At 41.8% G+C, this 25068-nt stretch overlaps 1 protein-coding gene across 8 annotated transcripts in view; it reads left to right on the top strand.

The window, feature by feature from the left end:
- FAT1 (FAT atypical cadherin 1) overlaps positions 1–25068 on the top strand; it is a 145095-nt gene that overhangs the window by 7377 nt on the left and 112650 nt on the right. For all 8 annotated transcript variants that reach the window (XR_010794700.1, XM_066632966.1, XM_066632965.1 and 5 more), the window contains exon 2: positions 4676–7968. Coding sequence is in view for 7 of the 8 variants with exons in the window: in XM_066632966.1 (XP_066489063.1) it covers positions 4676–7968 (3293 nt within the window). In the remaining variant the exon portion in view is untranslated. The remainder of the gene's footprint in view (positions 1–4675; positions 7969–25068) is intronic.

Here is a 25068-nt window from a genome sequence, read left to right as displayed (position 1 = left end):
ATAGCTTGGTTCAAAACCTTTGGAAGGCTAAAGACCAGAGTTCAGAGAGGAAGAAAGTCTCTAGAGTAGATGCTTTACAGCATACTCCTTTGCATGTCTACTTGTAAATATGTTCCATAGGACTTATTTCCTTGTAAATGTGCATAGGATTGCAGACTTAGTACTGTATATTTATTTCCTTGATCTGCCTCTCTTGTGTAAATAGTTATAGTTATAAAAATAGCTATAAAATTATTAAAAATATTGTAAAAAATTATCTTTAGGCTATGTGTATAAGGGGTATATGAAACATAAATAAATTTTGTGTTTTTGACTCCTTCCCCAAGATTGCTAATTATGTATATGCAAGTATTCTGAAATATGGAAAAATCTGATATCCAATATACTTCTGGTCTAGAGTACTTTGAATAAGGGATGCTAAACCTGTATTATGATTGTGAACTTGTGAACTCAGTCTTTGGTAATGTTTAAATTGTTATAACAAGACTTGATTTGTCTTATTTCTGCCCTATAAAAATGTTAAGCAGTTTTGAATATGATTGATATGTCTTTGTTGGTTTCGGCTGCAGTCCTATGCAGTGTTTCCTGGAAGTAATCCTCATTGCACAGGAGGGGAATTGCTTCTGAGTAGACATGCCTAAGATTGCACTGCTAGAATCATAGGCATTAAAGCAGTAGTTCCCAAACTGGGTCACGACCAGATTTTTGGTGGGTGGTGAAACTGTCAAGCTGGTAACTTATAAGGAGGCTTGCGCTGCATCCAGTGCAGGTTCGTTGGCTGCAGCGGCTCAACCAGAGGGCAAGGGGAAGCTCTTCCCCTTACCCCTGGGTAAAGGCTGCGCGCTCCAATGGGTCTTCTCGGACTTGCGCCACCTCTGGAGGTGGTGCGAGCCCGAGGAGAGCGGAGTGGCTGGAAGCCGCTTGGTTCCCTCCAGGGACAAGGGTTGGGATCTGGCATAACTGCCAGGTCCCAGCCTTGCCCCTGGCTCCCTGCACACCCTCCCCTAGGGCCACCCATTGCCCATCCTCCCCCTGCCCAGAACCACCCCCTCCCGCCCCCTCCCTGCCCCCCACACCTACCTTTGCCACTTATGTCGGCGCGAGCACACTGGCACAAGCGGCAGCGCAGGAGCCGCTGTGGAGGCTTCTGCCTGCTTCCGCGCATCGGTGCATCTAAATGTGCCGACGCGGCTCCCCCTCAAGGAGGCGCAAACGTGCTTTACGGCACATTTGCGGCCCTACTATGCTGGCCCAAGAGACTTGGGCCAGCCTGAGGCACCTTTAGGATTGCGCCCTATGCTGGTCAGAGGACTGGAGAACAAGCCCTATGAGGAAAGGTTGAGGGAACTTGGTATGTTTAACCTGGAAAAGGCTGATAGATAACACTCTTCAAATATTTGAAGGGCTGTCATGTGGAAGGAGGAACAAATTTGTTCTTAGCTGCCTCTGAGAGTAGCAGTGGATCAAATAGATCAAACTGCAAGATATGAGACTCTAGTTGGATGTCAGTAGGAAATCCTTGACAGTAAGTGTGGTTCAGTAGTATTGCCAAGGGAGGTGGTAAATTTTTCTTTACTGGATATCTTCAAGCAGAAGTTCAATAGGCACCTGCTGAAGGTACTCTAGGAAGATTTCTTGCTTCAGGCATGAGGCTGACTAGATGACCTTGTGGGAGTTTCAGTTCTATGACTAAGGCCCCCTTCTCTGTTGCCTAGTTTCTGATCAAAGATAGCAGCTGCAGTGAACCTGCCATAGTTAAAACATAGTTCAAATCCTTATAGTTAAAACAGAATAGACGGCAGACACATTCAAAAAAGGTGTCCACGTTATCCTTAAAGGAAATGAAGAATGGGAGGATGGCATTTTAATGATGTTCAGAAGAGTAAGGTGCAGTGCTCTGCAGGCTCTGCCAAACTTAGTACCCAGGGCAGCTGCCCCAGTTGCCCTACCCAGGGAACGGGCCTTGTTCTAACATTCCTTTTTGCCCAGAAGTGCTGTGTGCTATTGCAACTTCACATGCTTTCCCTTCTGAATACTCAAAGTACTAGAAGAGGCAGGAGATACTTTGGAACAGATTGATGAATTTTGTCCAGGTTAGCAAAGAGCACTAGGGAAGATAGCTACGAGGCAGTTGCTATCTGACCTAGTGCGCAATCCAGAGGGGATTGGGATCGCCTCCAGAGGGGCCTCTGAGCTCAGCACAGGCTGTCCAACTTAGGCCTCTGTTGAGCTCAGACTGAGATCAGAGGTCCAAACACACACACACTCACACACAACTTCTGGTTACATGGAGAAACCAGAAGTGACGTTTTTAATGCCTTATAAGGTCTTGGGAGTTCCAGGGAGGGAAGCCTTGGGAGGCATTGGGGAGGGAGGCCCTTGGGAGGCTTTCCCCGGCTTCCTAAAGTCTTGTAAGGCATTGAAAATATCACTTCTGGTTTCTGAAAGTTGTTTGTTTCAGTAGTTGTGGTTTTGTTTTTTTTGCCTCAGAGCTTAGTCTGAGCTTGGCAGATGCTGGGGATGGCTGTCCTTGGCTTCTGCTGAGCTCAGAGAACCCTCCAGAGGTGAGGGCAGCAGAGCCTGTCTCACCTCTGGAGTGGGGGGGGCAGTTCCCCAGGACCATGGGCACTCACCCGTATCCACAGTTTCAGCTATCTATGAGGGGTTCTGGAGTGCAATAAAGGGGATAAGGTGGCACACCTGTACTATAATCCAGATAAGAGGTGATTAAGGCATGGGCAACCAAAACCAGCTCTGATTGATTTGGGCTCAACTGGTATGTCAGCTGAAGCTGGGTAAAGGCCCCCTAGATTGTGACCAACACTTGGGCATGCATGTGTGGGACTGGGTTCAGGAGCATCCCTGGCTGTGAACCTGAACTTTGAAGAATGATGCAATTTCATCTAAAACAAGCAAAGATTCCATTACTCAATTAGTAGATCTCCTGACTAGGAAGACTTCTGATTTGTCTAGATTTTATTTGATCTTGTTCTTGTCCACATCTAGCTCTTTACTGATGGATGGTTCAAGATATCCATAGTTTCTCCCGCTGGGGATGGCAGAGAGCATACCACCTTAGTGACTTCACTAAGGGAGATGTTAATCTGCATGGGGGACAGAAGGAAGTCTTGTGGGATACCACAATCTAGTAGCCATGGCTTTGCACAGGATTGACAACACTACATTCTAGAACCTACATTCCATTAACAACCAGGGTCGTTAATCCCAGTACCCATCCCAGCAAGGTAACCAGGAGGGTACAGTGACTGGTGGTATAAAATACAGCTGTGAGGTTCAGCAGAACCAACAGGAACTTGACCTCCTTCTGTCCAGTTCCTGGTGTAAATCATCCACTAGAGTGACCAAAGCTGTTTTAGTCCCAAAACTAGGTCTAAACTGAAATTGAAATGGTTCCAGAAAATTTGTTTCTTTCAGCAAGATGAGCGACTTGCTTCTAAGGATGCAGTCTACATTCTCATTTTATTTAAGCTGAAAGAATCCTACAGCTAAAGGCACCTCAACCAGAACTGCTGATGTGAAATCCAAACCATACTAGAGAGGAGAGATTATATTTGAAAGTACCTTGCAAATTGGTCTCAGTGAGTCACTAAAATGTCCCATAGTAGGGCCGTGATGTAAAAGACTTGTATCACTTGGAGTTTTCTTTGGGGATAGAAATACTTTTGGTAGAAGTAAATAAGTTAATATATTTAACCAGGTAAATTAAATGGGCTGCAATGGCTTTGTAATAAGTTGTGTGCCATGTTTAAGACTAACTTGGAATGTAACATGCTTGCCAATGAATTCAGCACAAAACTCCAGTTTGTCATATTAGATAGAATTTCTACTTGTGAGGGCCATCAATTTCAAGTCATACTTGTTGTTTGAGTCATTGAATGTCTGTAACTAGGAATTTCCTAGAGCCTCTGTTCCCCATCCCTCTGGCTATAGCTGTTCACAGCTGTTAGGAGAACAGAATGAAGCACTGCCTCTCTCTCCACCCCACTTGAGCTAGCTAGAGCAGAAACAAAATGTTTGACTTCTGTTCATCACTCTTTCAAAACTTCCTTGCTTGGTTGAACTGCTGTCATATTAGTGTCTTGTGTAGGGAATCCCTGTTCCAGTTCATCTTGAGCTGTCCTAATGATTAAAAAAAATAAGAGATTGTGTGTAGTAGTATTTTGCACAGAAGTGACAATGGCATGGTTGTTTGGTTTTTCCATCTGCTGTTTAATTTCATTGGGACATCTCAGAATTATATGCTGTAATGAACTGTGATATTGTTGTTACACAGGTGGGGCCCCATATCCATGGATTCAGTTACCTGAGGATTCGCTCCCCTGCATGCCCATTACATTACCTGAGTTTTACTGAAGAAACACTTGCAGCGTAGGTTTTTCTTAAAACAGTCTTGCTTAACTAAAGAGCTGAATGTTCAGGTGACCAGCCTGCATTCTAGAGGGTGACTAACAGGAGTTCCTGTAATAGGCATTCAGGAGCTACTATTCATCCAGGCATCCCTGTAACCACTTTTTCTGTATTTATGCATTGGGTAGGGGGGGGGTGACAACAAACCTATGCCTGTACAATGAGTATACTATTTAAAATTTGTAAGAAAAAACTCCGAAAGTACAAAATAGTGTGCAGATTTTTAATATCCTTTTTTTTGTTTCAGGATTTTGGGAATTGCCTCCATGGAGAGCCATTTGACCATGTTGCTGCTGTTGCTTCTGTTGCTGCTTGGGCAGCATTTTGGAAACTGTGAAGGAAATCCAAGGCCGTATCTCCCATTGCCAATGCAGTTCACTCAAGCTCATTACAATGCCACAGTGTATGAAAACTCTGCAGCCAAGACCTATGTTGGTCATCCAGTAAAAATGGGCATTTATATCACAGACGTGCTGTGGGATATAAAGTACAAAATAATTTCTGGGGACAATGAGAACTTGTTCAAAGCCGAAGAGCACATTTTGGGAGACTTTTGCTTTTTGAGAATACGGACCAAGGGAGGTAACGCAGCCATCCTTAACAGAGAAGTAAAAGACCATTACATATTAACTGTCAAAGCAATAGAGAAGAATACAAATGCAGAATCCCGCACAAAAGTCAGAGTGCAGGTACTGGATACAAATGACTTAAGGCCTTTGTTTTCCCCAACTTCGTACAGTGTTTTGTTGCCTGAGAATACAGCAATAAGGACCAGCATCGCAAGAGTCAGTGCAACAGATGCAGATATTGGAACTAATGGAGAGTTTTATTACAGTTTTAAAGAAAGGACAGATATGTTTGCTATACATCCAACCAGTGGCATAGTTGTTCTAACTGGCAGACTCGACTATTCGGAAACAAAAGTGTATGAGATGGAAATCCTTGCTGTGGACCGTGGAATGAAATTGTATGGCAGCAGTGGCATCAGTAGCATGGCAAGGTTGACTGTTCACATAGAGCAGGCTAATGAGCACGCACCAGTTATCACGGCTCTCACTTTGGCTCCTTCAGAGCTGGACAAGGATCCAGCATATGCAGTTGTAACAGTTGAAGACGGAGATCAGGGCTTAAATGGGGAGGTAGCATCTCTAAGCATTGTGGCAGGTGACCCACTCCAGCAGTTCAAAGCTGTGAGGACTTTTCCAGGAGGGAAAGAATATAAAATCAAAGCTTTTGGCAGTATTGATTGGGAGAACCAACCGTTTGGCTATAATCTTACCCTGCAGGCTAAAGATAAAGGAAGCCCCCCAAAGTTTTCTTCTGTAAAAGTAATCCATGTGGCATCCCCCCAGCTTAGATCTGGACCAGTCAGATTTGAAAAAGAAGTTTATAGAGCAGAAATAAGTGAATTTGCTCCACCAAACACTCCTGTGGTTATGTTGAAAATGGTACCTACTTACCCTCACATAAAATATGTATTTAAAGATGCACCCAGAAAAATCAGATTCAGTTTGAATCCACATACTGGCCTTATTGCTACTTTAGATCCCATTGAAGCACAGCGTGCATCCCATATTGAATTTGACATCATGACAAGTGACAGAAAGGCATCTACAAAAGTATTGATTAAAGTCATAGATATGAATACTCATTCCCCTGAATTTGCCCAGACATCATATAAAGCTTCATTTGATGAGAATGTTCCTATAGGTTCAAGTGTCATGACTGTCAGTGCAAAAGATCTTGATGAAGGTGAAAATGGCTATGTGACATACAGCATTGCAAACTTAAGCCCTGTTCCTTTTGTGATAAACCACTTCACTGGGCTTATCAGCACCTCTGAAAACATGGATTATGAATTGATGCCAAGAGTCTACAAACTAAGGATTCGAGCTTCTGACTGGGGCACACCATATCGCAGAGAAGTTGAAGTTCCTGTTACTATTGTATTAAACAATTTGAATGATAATACACCACTGTTTGAGAAAATAAATTGTGAGGGAACTATTCCTAGGGAACTCAGTATTAGAGAACAAATAACGACTGTATCAGCGATCGATGCTGATGAACTCCAGTTGGTGCAGTATCAAATTGCATCTGGAAATGAATTAGATTTATTTAGTTTAAATCCAAACTCTGGGGTGCTTTCTCTGAAGCAGTCATTACTAGATGGGTTAGGTGCAAAAGCATCTTTTCACAGCTTGAGAATAATGGCTACAGATGGGGAAAACTTTGCAACACCTTTGTATATTAACATTACTGTAGTTGCCAGCCGCAAACCTGTAAACTTACAATGTGAAGAGACTGGTGTGGCCAAAATGCTGGCAGAGAAACTCCTGCAGGCAAATAAACTGCATGGTCGTAATGAGGCCGAGGATGTTTTTTTTGACACTCACTCTGTGAACCTGCATGCGCCTCGGTTTAGAAATAATCTTCCCAGTCGTGTTGAAGTGAAAGAAGATCGCTTTGTGGGTTCCAACATTGTGCATCTTAACGCTACTGATCTTGACACTGGTTTCAATGGAAAACTTGTCTATGCTATCTCGGAAGGTAATAATGATAGCAAGTTTATCATTGGTATGGAAACAGGAATGTTAAAAATTTTCTCCCCCCTTGACAGAGAAGTAAAATATAAATATACATTGAACATTACTGTTTATGACCTTGGAATACCACAGAAATCTGACTGGCGCCTTTTAGATATCACTGTGTTAGATGCCAATGACAACTGTCCAGAATTTTTGCAGGAAAGTTATTTTGTTCATGTAAGTGAAAACACGGACCTAAACGCAGAAATCATTCAAATAGAAGCCTTTGATAGCGATTTGGGGTCTAATGGGGAAGTGCGATATTCATTTCTCACAGATACAAATAAGTTTTCTATTGACAGTGTGACTGGTGTTGTGAAAGTTGTAGGACCTCTGGATCGTGAAATTCAACCTGTGCATTTCTTGAAAATAGAAGCTAGGGACCAAGCTGAAGAAGAAGCTCAGTTGTCTTCAACTGTACTACTGAAGATAACTTTGGAAGATGTCAACGACAATCCTCCCAAATTTATTCCATCAAATTATCATGTAAAAATTCGAGAGGACCTCCCAGAAGGCACAATTATCATGTGGCTAGAAGCCTACGATCCTGACTTAGGCCAATCAAGCCAAGTACGATATAGCCTTTTAGATGGCGGAAATGGAAGCTTTGATGTGGATAAGCTTAGTGGTGCAATTCGTATTATACAAAGACTGGATTTTGAGAGGAAACAAGTTTATAATCTAACTGTACGAGCCAAGGACAAAGGAAAACCAATTTCATTGTCTTCTACCTGCTATGTTGAGATCGAAGTTGTTGATGTAAATGAAAATCTGCACGCTCCACATTTTTCCAACTTTGTGGATAAAGGTTTTGTAAGTGAAGATGTTCCTATTGGTACTTCAGTGATGACTGTATCTGCTTTTGATGAGGATGCAGGAAGAGATGGTGAGATTAGATACTCAATAAGGGATGGATCTGGTGTTGGAATTTTCAGAATAGATGAAGGAAAAGGTAAGAATTTGTTCAGTTATTCTGTTTTTTAGACTGCATAATATAGAACTGCTATCAAAAGGATATGATTCTTGCTTTTAAACATATTTCAAATCATTCATTTTAGATATCCTGCAACACAGTGTTCATAAAATTCTTGCTAGAAAAGATGTATATCTGTATCTGTACCTATAAAACCATTTATATGAGTAAAATAATTTATATCTTCTCTTAATAAGAGAAACCTCCTATGTCCAAAGCATGTTGTCATGGAATCCAAGATGGCCTAAGCCAAATTTGAAACCCTTCCCCTAAGTCCACATACCTTGGAGAGCACAACTAGGAAGGTGTGAAGTGTACAATATGGAAACAGAATTGGAGCTTGCTTCTAGGCATGTTTGACTCTTGCCTCTGCTGGTGAGTAGACGGTCACGGTACCAGCAGAAGTAAATACAGAGGTCCCTTTGTATCTGCAGAGGTTTGGTTCTGGGATTCTGTATGGATGTCAAAATCCATGGGTACTCAAATCCTTTGTACAGTGTACAGTATACTGTATGCAAAGGGTCAACTACAAGGGAAGTCAGGAAGAGGAGAGGCAGATTACATGAGGCATGTCAGCCTTGTCCTTGTCAGCGCCCTGATGAGACTTACTGGCTTCCAGCTTGTTTGGGCAGCCACCACCATCCTGAAGAGGAGAAGGTCTGGCAGGCAGGCAGAGGGCATCAGTGCGAAGTGAAGGGCTCCACTCTTGCAGGAGCAGCAACTTTCTGCCTGCTCTTTGCTTTTTCTTTATGGAGGGCAGCAGCTGCAGGAGTGGAGGTGGTGCTGCCACCCCAGTGAATAAGGAGGTGCTGTGGTTCAACCCAGACAAATGTGGAGCTGCCTGCTGTCAGAGGGGGTGGCAGCACTCCCTCTACTTCTGCAGCTGCTTCCCTCCATAAAGGGAAAGCAAAGAGCAGGCAGAGACCAGTGGCTGCACGAGTGGAACTCACACTGGTGCCCTCTACCTTCCTGCCCACCTGACTGACTGGCCATTTCCTTCTCCTCAGGATGGTGGTGGCCACTCTGTTTCAGCTGGAAGCCAGTAAGGCTGCAATCTTAACCCCACTTTCCTGAGAGTAAGCCCCATTGAACAAAATAGGACTTAATTCTGAGTAGACCTGGTTAGGATTGTGCCCTAAGTCTTGCTGGGGCACTACCCCGGTTTAAAAAAAACAAAAACTTTTTTTTTTTAAATTATTTTTCCAGCTCTGTAAAGGGAAAGTAAAACTAGAGTTAGTGGAATTGGAGGAATAATTTTTTCAATACAGTATTTTTCAATACACAGTTAATAAATTCATGGACGTGAAGCCCACAGATAGGGTGGGCTCACTGTATTACAATCTCATCATGATATTTCTATGGGGCCTAAATGCATAAAATGCATAGGATTTGTGTTTAGATTCCATTTCAATACTATGCCCTGTGAGTGTGTGCGTTTGTGAAGTGTGCTGATGGACCACTCCATGAATAGCTGTTCAGAACATCAAATTATGCTTATTGACATTGTATGCAATGCCAACTTCTCCAGGAAATGTGTTGTGCAAAGGATATAGTTAACTGGCTGAGAGTTCAGCAAAACCTTGAATATACATTTTCTATTAGAGAAATTAGACACTAAAACATTGACTTTACAGATCTTTGCGGTTCCATGTCTCCCCCTCATACCCTATCCTCATGTCAACCCACAAAATGTGACTGATGATGTAGTAAGTACAAACTGGAAACTGTGGAGTAGACACGGGTCCTGATGTTTGTATTACCAAACCCTGGTTACACAAGACAAGTTTTTGTAGTTAAGAATTGGTGATTATGGTGGTGTAATTAGTTTGTGATACTGAGGAAGTGAAAATCTTGGCCAGAATATCTATTGCTATATTTATGCTAAGTTTGGATTAGAACCAGTTGAAACTTTTGACTATTGTCTTAATTTGTCTCACAGTTAATAAATCATACCTAGAATTAAAGAATGACAGTAATTTCTGAATCATCTAATTTTACATTCATTAGGTATTGTATGCTCTTCGTGAGGTGTCGTGTGGGTACTTATTAGCTTTGTTGAAAAGATATACTTGGAATTTGAGATTTGAAAGAACAAAATGCCACTTGTGGTATTGGCATTGTTCTTGCAAATGTATTATTATACAAAATAGTTTATGCTCTTTTTAAAAACAGTCCCAAGAGTTGCAATTAAACCTTTCAGCTTCTACTATTCAAATTATATAAAGCACATCTTACAAAGTGTGCTTGTTGGACTACAAAGCAGGAAAAAAATACTTAATGAAGTACATTCAATACATTATTTCACAAGTAAATTGTCGTGGTGTCAGATCATGTATAATTTGCAGCATTCATCCTGTTCCTAAGTGAATGTGAATATATCTATACTAAAACTGCAAGTGTCAATGTGGGTTAGGAAAACAAAGCATGCAGTGCATATTTAAAATTAATCCTTCTTTAACTGTAACCATTACTGGTGTTTTTTTCTTGGTTCAGGATTCTGCTTCTAGAATGAGCTCCATTTGTGTATTCTTGCATGGAATTATCATTTATGCTATGCTTTCATATTTTGCAATCCAAAGACCTGCTTTAGCCATATCTAGGGGTCTGTTTTTGGTTTTTTTTTTTGCAAGCCTTACAGGGTGTAAGCATTATCATTAACCAGCAGCTTTTCCTTGCCTTTAGGGTATTGTGTCAGATTGATTTTGGAACTCTGAGTTTTAGGACTTTTTTTTGTGGGGAAGGAATAATAATAGTAATAAAACATCAAAACAATATTGGTCACATCGTTCCATGAATTGTACGTATTCTAGGAAAGACTGCCAGCCAATTTTAAGTCCCAATTTAAGTCCCAAAATGACAAAATGTCATTTTGACAAAATGACAAAACCCTACAAAATTCTACAATTTCGACAGAGGCACCTGTCTCATGCTTATATTCATCATTTGTGGTGTGCAGGAGGGAGTGACTAACTTTGGCCTGCCTAGTCTGCCGGGGATAATTTTTACTAATTGCAGGTGTCTGAATTGGAGTATAGTCCACAAATTTTATGCCACATTAAATTTGTTAGTCTTCAAAGTGTCACAAGACTCTTCGTGTTTGCTGTGAAAAGCTAACTTAGCAACCCTTCTGAAGAGCGGAATGAACATTGTTGCAAGATGAAGTCTGTGGTTCTACATGTACCTACCAGTAATGTTTCTGAAAATGTATAGGATTATGCTGCAAGCCTGAAAATCCTCTGCATGCTTATTTGGGAGTAAGCATCATGGAAAGCAGTGGGACTTCACAATAAACATTCATAGGATTGCACTGCAAGAACACTATGCACAACATGGTTTCTTTAGGACTGTGCTTCTCAAACCTTTTAGCACTGGGACCCACTTTTTAGAATGACAATCTGTCGGGGCCCACCGGAAGTCTTGTCATGGCCAGAAGTGACATCATCAAGCAGAAAATTTTTTAGCACCCCCCCCAATACAACAAAGGGCACAATCATAACCCCTTATGTAAGTTCTTATGTAATGACTTTCTTATGTAAGTCATTGTTTAGATGCCATCTTTGACTGTATATGTAAAGAAGCACAGATGGTAGGAGGCTGGTGGTAGCCCTAACTCCATGTCTGCTCCAGGCCTGTTAAGTAATGAGCGCTTATCACCAAGAGTAGTTCACTAAGGGCGCAATCCTAACCCTTCATATCAGTGCTTTCCAGCACTGGCATAGCGGTGCCAGTGGGACATGTGCTGCATCCTGCAGTTGGGGGTCACTCACAGAGGCCTCCCCAAAGTAAGGGAATGTTTGTTCCACTTCAGAGCTGCATTGCCCTTATATCAATGCTGGAAAGCACTGACATAAGGGGTTTGGATTGTGCCGAGAATCAAATCAATTAATGAAGTAAGTAAATTTAAAGTTTACAATAAGTATAAGTTTAAACATTTACTTTATAATAGTACAGGTATTTCTGTACCGCCTTTCTTGGTCCTCAGATTTCTCCTTAGACTTTATTCAAGGCGGTTTACATAGGCAGGCAATTTAAATCCCCGTAGGGATTTTTACAATTTGAAAGAAGGTTTCTATCTTTCAAGAAACCACAACATTCAGATGTTTCTTTCTTGATCTGGTCGCACATTCTGGCCTCCATCCTCCCACGCACAGAGCAGATGGAATAGCTCGCCTCAGCTTGTCAGCTGCTTCGAGGCCGCACGGTGCCGGTGGCCTCGAACTGTCGACCTTTGGATGTTATCTTCAGGCAAATGGAGGCTCAACCCTCTAGACCAGACCTCCTGCCCATAAAATAAAGAGGAACTCTCCTAATCCTCTCCACCACTTGCTGATCTCTTTTTAAAGAATCCCCAAACATCCCAAAGGCTGCAGTCCTTTCCACACTTACCGCAGAGTAAGCCCTATTGACTATGATTGCTAAAAACATATACATTATAGCCCGTTCAAAGTACAGATCTGTAACATTTCCCCAAATAGAGTCATAAACCATAGTAGCCTCAAGTCTAATACATTAAAAACAAAATACTCATTGAATTGAATGGGGACCCACCTGAAATTGGCTCACAACCTACCTTGTGGATCTCGACCCACTGTTTGAGAAACATTACTGTAGAAATTTTGAGAGGGGGAAGAAAATTGGCTCACGGGCCAATTTTGAATTAAAATATAATGTAGCTTCACCTGTTGAGTGTGTTAAGTGGGAGGTCTGTTTATCAGACAACTGTGTTGGTCCCTCTACTTTGAAGGGCTACCTGGCCTTACATGGTGCTGAAGGAAAGTAGGAAAAAATTAATCTTGTGTGTTTGGAAAGGGATGAACTTTTTCAGTGGGCTTGTCACAAGGACTCTGACAAAAGCTTGTCAGACAAAAGCCTCCAACTAATGTAGTAGAATTTATGGACTCTCACTCATTGTGAATCAAGCATGAGATTTGCAAGGATCTTAATGCTATTTGAGCGTGCAGCATACGTCTGTGCTGTTTCTGATCTATTGTAGAAATTACTATAAATTTGCCTTTTTATTCAAAACGAAACAGCTTCTTAATTCTTTGTTCTAAAGAAGCTTCTTTTTCAGCTGACCAAGCACGTTGCCATAATCTAGTTAGAATATGCTTGGATAACATGCTTCCTGGAGCCAGCTACCAGTTGACTACAAAGGACCAAAAACTTTGTGTTTGCAAGAAGTGGGGACGCTTCCTCTCCTGGGACTGAATATGAACCAAAGTTTTAGTTTTACCTGCGCTCCTGTTTGATGGAGTCATGTCAAATGCAGGATCCCCTGCCCCAAAAGAATACCTAGTTGTAATTCTTTTAAGAAGGAGACTCACATATAATCTTTTTCCATTGCTGCATAGGTCTGCAACATGGTTTATGGTCTGTTCAGAAGCACAGATAAAAGGCACAAAGCTATTTAAAAAATCTGGAGATCTTAGGAAATCTTAAGATTTTTTTCTAGTAAAGAATATGGGAGAGGCTCATTCCTTAAGATTAATTTAAGATTAAAGAAATGCTTCAAATGTTCCACAACAGTGGTATGATGGCAGGAGGAACCTCCCTGTACTTTTTTGCCTTGCCCAACATGGGGGGAAAAATGTGTCCCTGTCATTCTCCATCCCTGCTTTCCGGGGATGACCTAGAAGCTTTGTGTAACTTAGGGCGCAATCCTAACCAACTTTCGAGCACTGACATAGCTGTGTCAATGTGTCATGCACTGCAACGTGCGGTGGGAAGGTAGTCAAAGAGGCCTCCTCAAGGTAAGGGCATGTTTGTTACCTTAACTTGAGGCTGCATTGCAGCTGTGCCCTTAGTTGAAAAGTCAGTTTTTGTATCTCTAATTTTGTTGGTTACATTTATATATCAGATAGTACTATAAAATTTAACAGCTCAAGGCTTGACTGGAAAACTTCATATATCCTAATTTTTGTTTTGGGAAGGGAGAAACCTGCATGTATTGTACACTTTTGTAGAAAACTTAAAACAGATCCTTAACGTTTTCATTTTAAAAAAAAAACTTTATCGCTATGTATCTTAATCAGGTGCCCTCACTGTGTAACTTGCTGAAATAGTTGTTAGTTCATTAAAGACTTACTAATGTGTCCATATCATGCAGTAATTGATTTGTGCATGTGTCAAAGAGAAGAGGGGGATTAAACTCCAGCAATTTCCAAACTGTGGGTCCAGGACCCACCAGTGGATCATGACCCAATTTTGGTGGATTGCAAAACTGACTATGTACATCAGGTAGGCTATGTGCATCAGAGGTTAAACAACTTGCTGTATGGGGTTGCACTGCTGCCCAATCACCAAACTGAAAGGTTTGGGAATGACTGCTGTACTCCACTGCTGTCTCCTCATAGCCAATGAAAATAAACATTTACCCTAGAATGTGTTCCCAGAAGTGCATTATGTATAGTAACAATTATTTGACCGAAGGGCTATTGTAATGTTGATAGTGTATGACTAACCTTGTTTCTCTTGCTTTTGAAATAGTGTATTGTGGTGATGTCTATTATGACCTAGTACTCATTTTTTCCCCCCATGGGCCACTAGAAAAACAGATGAGATAGTGATGTATTAGAAATGACTAAAAAGGAGCCCCCAAACCTAACTGAAGCAGAATCACTTCACTCTCTTCTATAATCTTAATGACAGGGTAGTATAGTGGATAGTGGTTCAGACTCTGGAGACCTGGACTCATAGCATGAACTTGGTCATAAAGCTCACTGATGCTTACAGATGTTGGAAGAATAGTTATTGGAAATTGGAGAGGCAATGCAAGGAGATAACCATGGAATACGAAAGCTAGTCAGCACATTTTTCCAACATTTTTTTCTGTTTGTGAACCCCATTATTCGCATTTAAGGAAAGAGCTCACAGTCATAATCTAGAAGAGTACATAATTTGGTTCCATGCACGTTATAAACTTGTGGTACTACAAGGGCCCCTCCCCAGGGCTGTCCCGAGTACAGTGTGGGGCACATGGCCACTGCAGGGCTCAGATTAGCTTCCAGAGGCAAGGAGGGTGTCTCTGGTATCTGCGGTTTAAAGTATCTGTGTGGTGTTTTGGAACAGAACCCTCGTGGATACTGGGGCATGCCTGTACAGAAAAAAATAGCCCAAAGCAGTGCAATCAAAATGGAATAAAGCATTTGGAATGTAAAAACCAAACTGCATTATTATTAATTATTAACAGTATTTATATACCGCTTTTCAACTAAAAGTTCACAAAGCAGTTTACAGAGAAAATCAAATAACTAAATGGCTCCCTGTCCCAAAAGGGCTCACAATCTAAAAAGATGCAAATGAATACCAGCAGACAGCCACTAGAACAGACAGCGCTGGGGTGAGGTGGGCCAGTTACTCTCCCCCTGTTAAAAAAAGGAGCACCCACTTGAAAAAGTGCCTCTTACCCAATTAGCAGGGGGTATTCATAAGAAGAGCCCTGCTGGATCAGGCCAAAGGCCCATCTAGTCCAGCTTCCTATATCTCTCCTGTATCCTGTATTCCTCAAAGTCACCATATAACTGAATCTCCAAAAATCAACTTCACCCAACAAAACAAGCCTATTACACTGCAGGCAGTTTCAGTGACTGTTTAAAAAGAAAGAAAAGATTCAGCTGGATAATGAAATGCAGCAGATGAAACAAGATACTGTTGTCTGGGCTGGAGATTCCATAGGTTTAGATAATCTAGGTTTGAATGTAAAGATTTACATTTACTAGAACTTTTAAAATTGTCCTACATTAACAGTATTTGGGCATATCTGAAATGGCCCATGGAGAAAAGTATTTCTAGCATCAGCTGTGAATTATCTCCAAGCTTGCAATAAAGTTAGTTATATTAATAGACAAAGGCTCCAAATGTTGTTCTGGCCTACTGACCTAGAATTATTATATTGGATGCAGGGTATGTGTTAAGCATGTTTTAATATAGTACTGCAAAGAAACATTTTTTTAAAACCCTAAAACTAAGCAGTTGATAGTCTAAAAAATTTGCAAGACTACAAAATTCTTTGTGTGTGTGTGTGTGTTTAAATTCTGAAAGGATACCTTTAGAGCCCATGGTTCCCAGCCCCTGCTTTGTGAGACCTGGAGAAGTGATCCACAAGGTCTCAGGACAAAAAAAAAGGTTGCTTTTGATAATTTCCACCATCTTACTGGAGGAGTGCTCCCCTATGGACCTACAGAGAGGGCCACCCACGGCCTGCAACCAAAGCAGCAATCCACAAATCCTCTCTATAAATAATAGATTGCATTTTTTGTATGCAGGTGTTGGGGGGGGGGTTACACGTGGTCCACGACAATTCCAATTTTTCTCTCAGTGGTTTGTGGACTCTTAAGGTTGGGAACCACTACTTCAGAGGAAGCTGCTCTTAAATAAACATTGTGCAGAGAGCGTCTGCTGATCATGGGAAGCTCTTCCTTTAAATAGTTAGCTGGATAGAACTTCATAGTGATTGGTAAGTGGGGGCTCAACATGAAAGTTTTAGGTTTTCTTTCTTTCCCTTTTTCTCCTGTTGGAAGTAAGCATTGTTGTGCAATGACTTGTGTTGTCTCTGATGAAAGCAGACTTGCCCAGAGAATTACTGAGACTTGCTGAACTTGAAACAAACAATCCCATTTGGAATGAGAATTTCTTATAAGTAGGAATCGATTGATCCAGTATAATACACATGGAGGTGAATTAATGTTTTTCCAGGCCTTTTCTTCCCTCTAGAAAACCTTTTGACAAGCAAAGAAATGAAATAATTGTCTAAAGCTATAGACGTTCTCGTTGCTGCTGATACTGCTGTCATATTTCAGATTAATTTCCTACTGAAGCATCTACTTAGCTTCTGAAGAATATATTAAGGTCAGCAAGTATAGGTAGACATGCTATAATGTGTGCTTTCTCTTGAAGCTAATCATGTACCATTTGGAAGCCTTTTGAAAAGGGATAAGATACTTGGCACACTTGTGCTTTATACAGGAGTCCCCCCATATTTGCAGAGGTACTGTACCGCCCCCCATGGATATGGGGGAACCATGTATAATTAGCATTCCTGTGGTCCCCCATGCCCATTATCTTTGTTTTTTTGTTAGTAGTGATTGAAGCACTGGTGCTTAACAAGGAACATTCTTGCTTAAGCCATTTCTATCCAAGGATATACATAACGGGGACCAAATGTGTACACCCGTGGGTTGGGCAAAAGTGGGTTAACTGAAGAATGTGATATGCAGGCAACCAACCTTCATGCTACAGGGATGAGACCAACAGAATGTTAACAGGAAGCAGGACAGTTCCTACTATTCTTACTACTAACGAAAAATGAGGGTACTATAATGGGCATATCCCCAGTGGTGTAGCTCAGGGGTAGCAGTTGCACCTGGCATCCAGCTTTAGGGAGGGGGCAACAAGCTGAGCTCCACACTAGTGACCAAAATTGTGAAAACCTTGGTTTGTATGAATAATACCATCATGCTATATATCATTGGAAAGGTAATTTAATGCAGAAAGCTATGCAACAAACGGCACTGGAATATCTGTGGATATTCGGCACTGGAATATTTCTATCAAAAGTTATGGCCAATTAACCAGAAAATGAAAACACGACTGCCTTGTGGAACAAAAAGTGGATTTGCTTAACTCCAAACTGATCTATGAGACTGATTGTTCTGAGTGCCAATGAGATGTTATTATGATACAGCATGGAACCAATAACTTTTTGTTTATTTCCTCAATTAAATTAGATTTTATCATGCGGGGGAGGGGCCTGAAAAATCTTCTTTGAACCCAGGTAGCAGATAGATGCATTAGCTATGCCACTGACTGGGGTAAGGCAGCGGACCAAGTGGGTGGTGAGCAGCTAGGGTGAGGAGGTGGGTTCCTCTCAGTTTTCATTTTTTAAAAAGCCAGGGTGTGATGTCACTTCTGGTTGTGACGTCACTTCCGGGGCAACATTTTGAGCTTGGCACTTGGCTGCACGATCATTAGCTACGCCACTGCATGTCCCTACATTCCCTCCCCTCCCCTCTGATCCACAGATAACTGAATCTGCAAATATAGGGGAATGCCTGTATAGCTGGTTACGGCAGCTAGATTTTGAAATTAATTTTTATGTAGTCCTGTGTATTGAATGTATAATTCAATCTGTGTTATTGACAGTTAATAGTCTAGTATCTGAGGTCTTGTCAAATGCATTCATGTACAAATAAAGTTCATTACTATCACAGTGGCAGCAGTAACTTCTGGAAAGAAACAGCAGATGAATTATTCATTCAAAGGAATGATATTTCATTCAAATATGTGGTCGGCGTACGTGTGCAGAGGTTGTTTACTGCTCAGTTGAACAGTTAGGCAAAAAGACTCTGATAGAGAATGTTTTTGAATAAGAGAAGAACAGGAATAAACTTTGATTTCCTTAATGGAGAAGCACTGGAGACTTTTTGCTATTAATATTTCTTGGATTCCTTTCTATATGGTGCTTCTGACAACAACCTTACTAAAAACCTCTTAAAAAGCAAAGCAGAAACATACCAGTAAAATCATAAATTACCCTTGCATATTAACAGAATTTGCTAGGCATGTTTTGCAAATAAAAATGTTTCCACTTGATATTAGAAGCTATATAAGTAAAAAAGTTCCTTAGGACGGGTGCAGCAAGAGAACACACCCTTTCTGAGGTCTGCACTTCGGAGTGCAGAGAGTATACACTAGTAAATATTGAGCAAGGCATTTCTAGATTGCTTCAATGAGCAGTGAGACATCTGGAAGTTAAGCAGCATCAAAGTGAGGGCTTTAAAGGTAAGAACCAACACCTTTTTAAATTGAGTCTGGATGCAGGAGGAAGCTCTGTAATAAAAAACTGGACTTTATATGATTTCAGATTCTGGGCAATAGATAACGTACATTTGCACCAATGGAAGCTTCCAAACCATTTTTTGAGGAAGCCAGATGTTAAGTGCAAGACAGTAATTGAAGCCAGAGGTTCCCAGTGCATGAGGAAGAAGATGCCTGGTCATAGTCTGAGTTAGGTTCTCTCTGTGCTCCTGGCTGCTACTAACATTTGTGAATTTGATTGTAATGTAAGATCTAGCGCAGCAGTCGCCAAACTCACCTCCTGTTCCACCAGGTTGCCCTGTGTAGTCCTCAATTGGGGACAGGGACACTCTGGGCAGTTGCATCTGCTGCGCGGCATCCCAGAAGGCTGCGCAACAGGACATCTGGGTAGATGCAACTGCCCAGTGTGTCCCTGTCCCCTGATCAAGGAGGACTACACATAGCAACCCAGCAGAATGGTAAGATCCACTCACTGGGCAGACAGGTTCATCTGAACCCAGTGTCCGGCTCCCAGGTGCTCCTGATCTCGCAGGTCATTAGCCATGTATTCATGAGACTATTACTGCAAATGTTTGAAGTATTGCCAACATGCTTGCGTTTTGAAGAACTCATTACGTGTACTGTTAGGGTCTGAATTGTTGGAGAAGCATGTTGTGGGAACATAACCTTTGCATGTGCAATTGTATGGGCATAGAGCACTGCTCATACCTTCAACTGAATAGGTAGCTGTTGAAGGCAAAACCCAAGGGAGTGCAACCCTGCACTCCCTTCATGTATTGAGGGAACACATTTTTAAAGAGGTGTACAGGCTCATAAGTAGGAAGTAACATCAACTTGTGAGCAGTGTCAATTAAATGGATGGATGTCTATTTTACTAGAGGTATATAGTTTGGGAGCAGCTTCCTGCTCTGTGTATCTACATAGCTCATATATGGTATTTACATAAAAAGTTCTACCATATTACACAAGCGATAGTGTGCATGGTTTTTCCTACACAGAAGTACAGTGGTGCCTCGCATAAAGAATGCCTCGCGCACCAAAAAACTCACAGAACGAAAGCGTTTTGCGATTTTTGGTGACTCGCACAACAAATTTTTATGACCCGTGCTTCGCAAGATGAATTTTGTTTTGGTTTGTTTTAAGGGGGGGATCTTCATGCCAGTTTATGCTCACATTCACCCTAAGGAAGGATGATGAGTCCTTGGGGTTTCTTCGCGCAGCAGCGGGTCACTCAGCATCCCTCCCTCCCTCTCACACACACACTTACGCTCTCTTCACCACCCCTCACTCACTCACTCACAGGGCCAGGCTCCTGTGTGCCTGTCAGGGGTTGCCCGTTTTTGTGCCCCCCCCAGCAAGCCTGGAGCATCCCAGCCTCTCTTTCCCCCCACCCCAAGCCTGGAGCATCACAACTTCTCTGCAACACAAACACTTTTCCCCCTCTCTCACACACACAGGCTGCCCCCTTCTCTTACACACACAGCAGGGGAGGGGTGCCTTCACTCACCTCATCCAGCATCTGAATGTAAGCCCTCCCCAGCAACCTGCCATCGCAGCCTCCCAACCCCCCAAGCCTGATCCCATTCACCCTAATAAGGGGGGATCTTCATGTCAGTTTATGTAAGTCCCATTGTGCTTGCTCCCAGGAAAATGTGCACAGGATTACAGCCTTCAAACTCCCCACTCAGCATCCCCCCCATCGCTCATTCACCCTCTCACTGCCCCATTTCCTTCACGTTTCCCTGCATGATCAATTGCAAAAGCAAGCAATTGAGTGCAGCTGCTCTGTCCTCCCCAGCTTAGAGCACAATCCTGTGCCTGTCTCCTCAGAAGTAAGTCCCATTGTGCTTGCTCCCAGGAAAGTGTGCACAGGATTACAGCCTTCAAGCTCCCCACTCAGCATCCCCCCCCGTTTTTGAAATCCTCAGTACAGTATGTATGCCTTTAAAGAGCACTTAACACTTTGTAAACCAAATTTGACTTTGTTCTGACTTTTCTTGCCCATAGGAACGCATTAATTAAATTTCAATGCATTCCTATGGGAAAACACCTTCGCAAAACAAAAAAATTTGCATAAGGAAAGGACTCGTTAATTAACGATGTTAATGGAACGAATTAATTTCGTTATGCAGGCACCACTGTATTCTATATTAAGGGGCAATGAAAGTTACAAAGTGGGCAATAATTCCCACAAAGGATAGGATTTAAACCCTAGGATCAAATATTGGTCAACATTGCTTTATGAAGACAAGAAAAGTTTCTTTTCAAAGAAGCAGAATCCTTTATCTTTGGTGAAATCACTTTCCAAATGCTACAATAGCAGGCATTTCCATTCAGGACTTTTGCCTGCCTTGCTTCCAATTTTCTTTTAGACATTGAAATTGGCATGCTTTGTCAAACTTACTGTTGCAGACAGGAATTTAGCAACAGTTTAACTAATTGGGCATGTTCATAGCCTTGGGGACCATTTCTTCAGCTTGCTGAGGTGGTGAGGAATTTGAAACTTTTTTTTTTTCTTACTCACCTCTTCACCCTTTCCTTCAACTTGAGCACTGCAAAGAAAATGTGAATGTGGTTATCACACTTACATCTGAAGCTTGTTGAAATTGCGTATTAAATACTATAGATCCAAAGTCCTGGGGTTGAAATGAATTTGCACATTTGATTCTGGCCACAATGGTGGGAGGAAGAACTTGGAAATGAGTGACTACAGTAATAGGGATTTGCGTCATGTGAATAAAGAATAAAGCCCAAGTCTCAAACCTAAGCTTAAGAAGTTTAAACCAAACCCTCATTTAGTGGTGGCTGCATACTAATCAAGACTGCTCTTATTGAAAGTATGCTCTTTATAGTCATTGTTTAGATGCCATCTTTGACTGTATATATAAAGAAGCACAGATGGTAGAAGGCTGGTGGTAGCCCTAACTCCATGTCTGCTCCAGGCCTGTTAAGTATTGAGCGCTTATCACCAAGAGTAGTTCACTAAGGGCACAATCCTAACCCCTTATGTCAATGCTTTCCAGCACTGGCATAGGGGTGCCAATGGAACGTGTGCTGCATCCTGCAGTTGAGTGTCACAGAGGCCTCCTCAAAGTAAGGGAATGTTTGTTCCCTTATATTGGAGCTGCATTGCCCTTAAGTCAGTGCTAGAAAGTACTGACATAGGGGTTAGGATTAAGTGGTTTGAGGCACCATTCTATACATGTCTACTCAGAAGTAAGTCCTATAATATTTGATAGAACTTACTCCCAGGAAAGTGCACATATGATTGTAGCCTTATGTTGTTTAAAAATGAAGCACCATTCTAAGGCCTTCAGGAACCCTTAAAGGACCTTCTTAGGACTGCAGAAACCGCCTGTGGACTCCCCAGGTATCAGAACACCCTCCAAACATACAGCGTCAGTTGCTTTTCGAGCATACAGTTCAGGCCTTAATGTGATCAGGGGACCCGTCTTGAGTCAAATCTGTGGATGACAAGATCCAACATGTACATACAGGATAGGAAAGACTGTCTCCGATACCTAGTTTAATGTGTGTAGGGATTTTTTAAAAATTCAATTGTGTGACCCCCTCCCCCCCAACAAGCTTGGCCCTTCTACCTAAGGGTTTGGGGTACTGGCAATATGAGAGGTGCAATTTCCCAACTCCCAAAACGCACAAATCCCTGTTTTTCCCTAAACCTGTTGTCTGCCCAACAAACCACCAAGTACTCCCCTCCACCATCTTCACAAATTCTCCAGTGTAGGCAGAATTCCTCAGGAGGTGGATGCCAGGAAAGGAGGAGAAGAGTAACTCACTTCTCCACTCAATTCCTTCAAGTTCTTTGTAGGTGCACTTCTAGCTGAGTAATGAAACATGTGAAAATAGAGAGCTTTATTTAAAACATGTTAGTAGTAAAACAAGAGATTTCTTTCACCTGAACTGTGCCAGAATAGGAAGAAGTCCAAAAAATAGACAAATTTGAAGGCAACAAGGAAAATAATAATGTTGACTATTTAACTACAAACTTAAACTTACAAGGTTTGCATAGTAATAGAGTAAAATTCCTATTCCAGTCAGCAGAACCTACCAGATGAACTGGAAGCAGAGACCTCCCAGCTGTACTGTAGCTCAGGGCCTCCCTTCCTGAGCACACCTGGCCCACTTTATTCTTTTTACTCCTCCTCCAGGTGTCCAAAATCTCTCTCAATTAAATGACAGTTTTATTCTCTCAGTTTATAGGGCTCCAGTCCTGCAAAGACTCAAAGTTTTCACATTTCCACATTAACATTTGTTCCAGACCCAGCATTTCGCTTTCCAAGCATATAGAATTCTTTCTACTTCAAGGCACTAGATATTTAAGGGCACAATCCTGACCAGGTTTACTCAGAAGTAAGTTCTAGTGTGTTCAATGGGACTTACTCCCAGGAAAGTGAGGTTAGGATTGTAGCCTAAGTTACTTTCCAAAGACCCTCATGCATCCTATAGAACATCCAAATGGTCCCACAACCCATTTCCTGCACACCCCTTGTGATGTAAGGTGGTACAGCTAGAAATAGGTTTATTCATCTGTTTTTTGTGAGAAATAGGCTTAACACGCAGCACAGAAGAATAGATATTGCCTGATGTTCAGCATTCAGTTGTGAAATTCTTATACTTGAACCACTCTGTACAGCTTCACAGTTTCTTCTGTCTTGGGCCTGATATATGGGGGAGAGGAAGGGGCCACAGCTTAGTGGTAGAATACCTGCTTCCATACGGGAGATCTTGGGTTCCGTGTCTAGCATTACCAGCATTGCTTTCTTCAGACAAGACTCCCATCTACAACTCCAGAATCAAGTATAGACAATATTGAACTAAGATGGACCAGTGACTCATTATAAGATAGTTTCCTGTTATGTGTTATCCACACCCATCTATATAATTTAGTGGGTGACTACCTGACTAGTCACAACCTCGTGGAAGGTTTCCTTTCCACCAGCCTCAGACCCAAGGAAAGCATCTATTTCTGGTGTAAAAGCTCTTCATTAAATAGGGAGAAGGCATGTGGTAACTTATGCTAGAGATTACAGCAGGAAGTTTATGGTGGAGAGTTGTGAAGACAAAGAAGTTAAGAAACAGTGTAATGTGTAGTTTAGTCATGCGTGACTTGGCTGAAATTGCATACTACATTTGTTAAAACATGGTACCAAACCATAGGTTGCACTAAACACAGTTTAGACCCCAAACAGTTATGTGTTCCAGTTATACAGGCAAATCATTTTGTGCAGTGTTTCTCTTTCTTGAAAATCCTAGGATGATATTCCAAACAGTGATCTCTGACAATGCAGCAGTATTTCAGTCACAATTTGTTGGTTCTGATGTTACATTAAATCACAGTTTGTGGTTTGCAAACTAGCTTCAAACCATGAAATAAATCAATTTGCACTTGCAAACTGGTTTGGCAGACAGTGTGGGTTCAGGCATTATTTAAAACCATGGTTTGGCATTACATCTGATGAATGTCTGTAGTTTTCAGTGGATTGTTTTTTCTACTAGATTTTTATGTTGGTGTTTGTGATTGTTGGATTTGTAAATCTAAAGCCATTCTTGTTTCAGTCGCTTTTTTTGAAAGCAAATTCTGGGTTGCAGGATGTCACCAGAACTGTGCAGTCTTTTCCAGCATACAGAAAGAGGTGATCAGGCAACTATAATTTGGTGTTGAAAGATCTTTGTATATATAGTGGGCCTGCTGTATTTGTGGATTTGGGACTCACAGATCACAATCTTCGGGTTCTGAACCCATGGGGTCGTCCTGACATAGACCCTCCAGAGGCAACCGGAGTTGTGCTCCAGTCACCTCTGGAGGTATTATGAGGCCTTCAGGAAACCTAAGAAGTTAACTTCCAGTTATTGTAAAAACTGGTTTATTGTAAAAAAACAAAAAACAAAAACTGTCTCTGGCCCTCCAAAGGCCTTTTAAGACCTTTAAATGTCACTTTCCAATTTTAGAATAAACCAAAAGTTACTTTCTAAGGCCTTGTGAGGGCTGGGGACGCCGTGTGTGGTCTCCCTGGTCCTTAGAATGTTCTTTGGAGGTGACAGGAGCACAGATGACTTTGGAGGATTAGAGGGCCCAAGACCCATGATTTCATCATCCACAGGTTTCAATATCCGTGGGAGAAAGGGTCCTGGAACAGATCCCCAGTGGATGCTGAGGGCCCACTCTATCTCATTTTCCCAACCTGCTTTAGCAATGCAGACTAAACAGTGTTCATGAATTTCAGTTTGCTTTCTTTCCTCCTT

Source organism: Tiliqua scincoides, chromosome 6 (assembly GCF_035046505.1).
Source record: "Tiliqua scincoides isolate rTilSci1 chromosome 6, rTilSci1.hap2, whole genome shotgun sequence".
Lineage (NCBI taxonomy): Eukaryota > Metazoa > Chordata > Lepidosauria > Squamata > Scincidae > Tiliqua > Tiliqua scincoides.
Note: the sequence above shows the minus strand (reverse complement) of the source record. Positions and strands in the feature narration are given on the sequence as shown.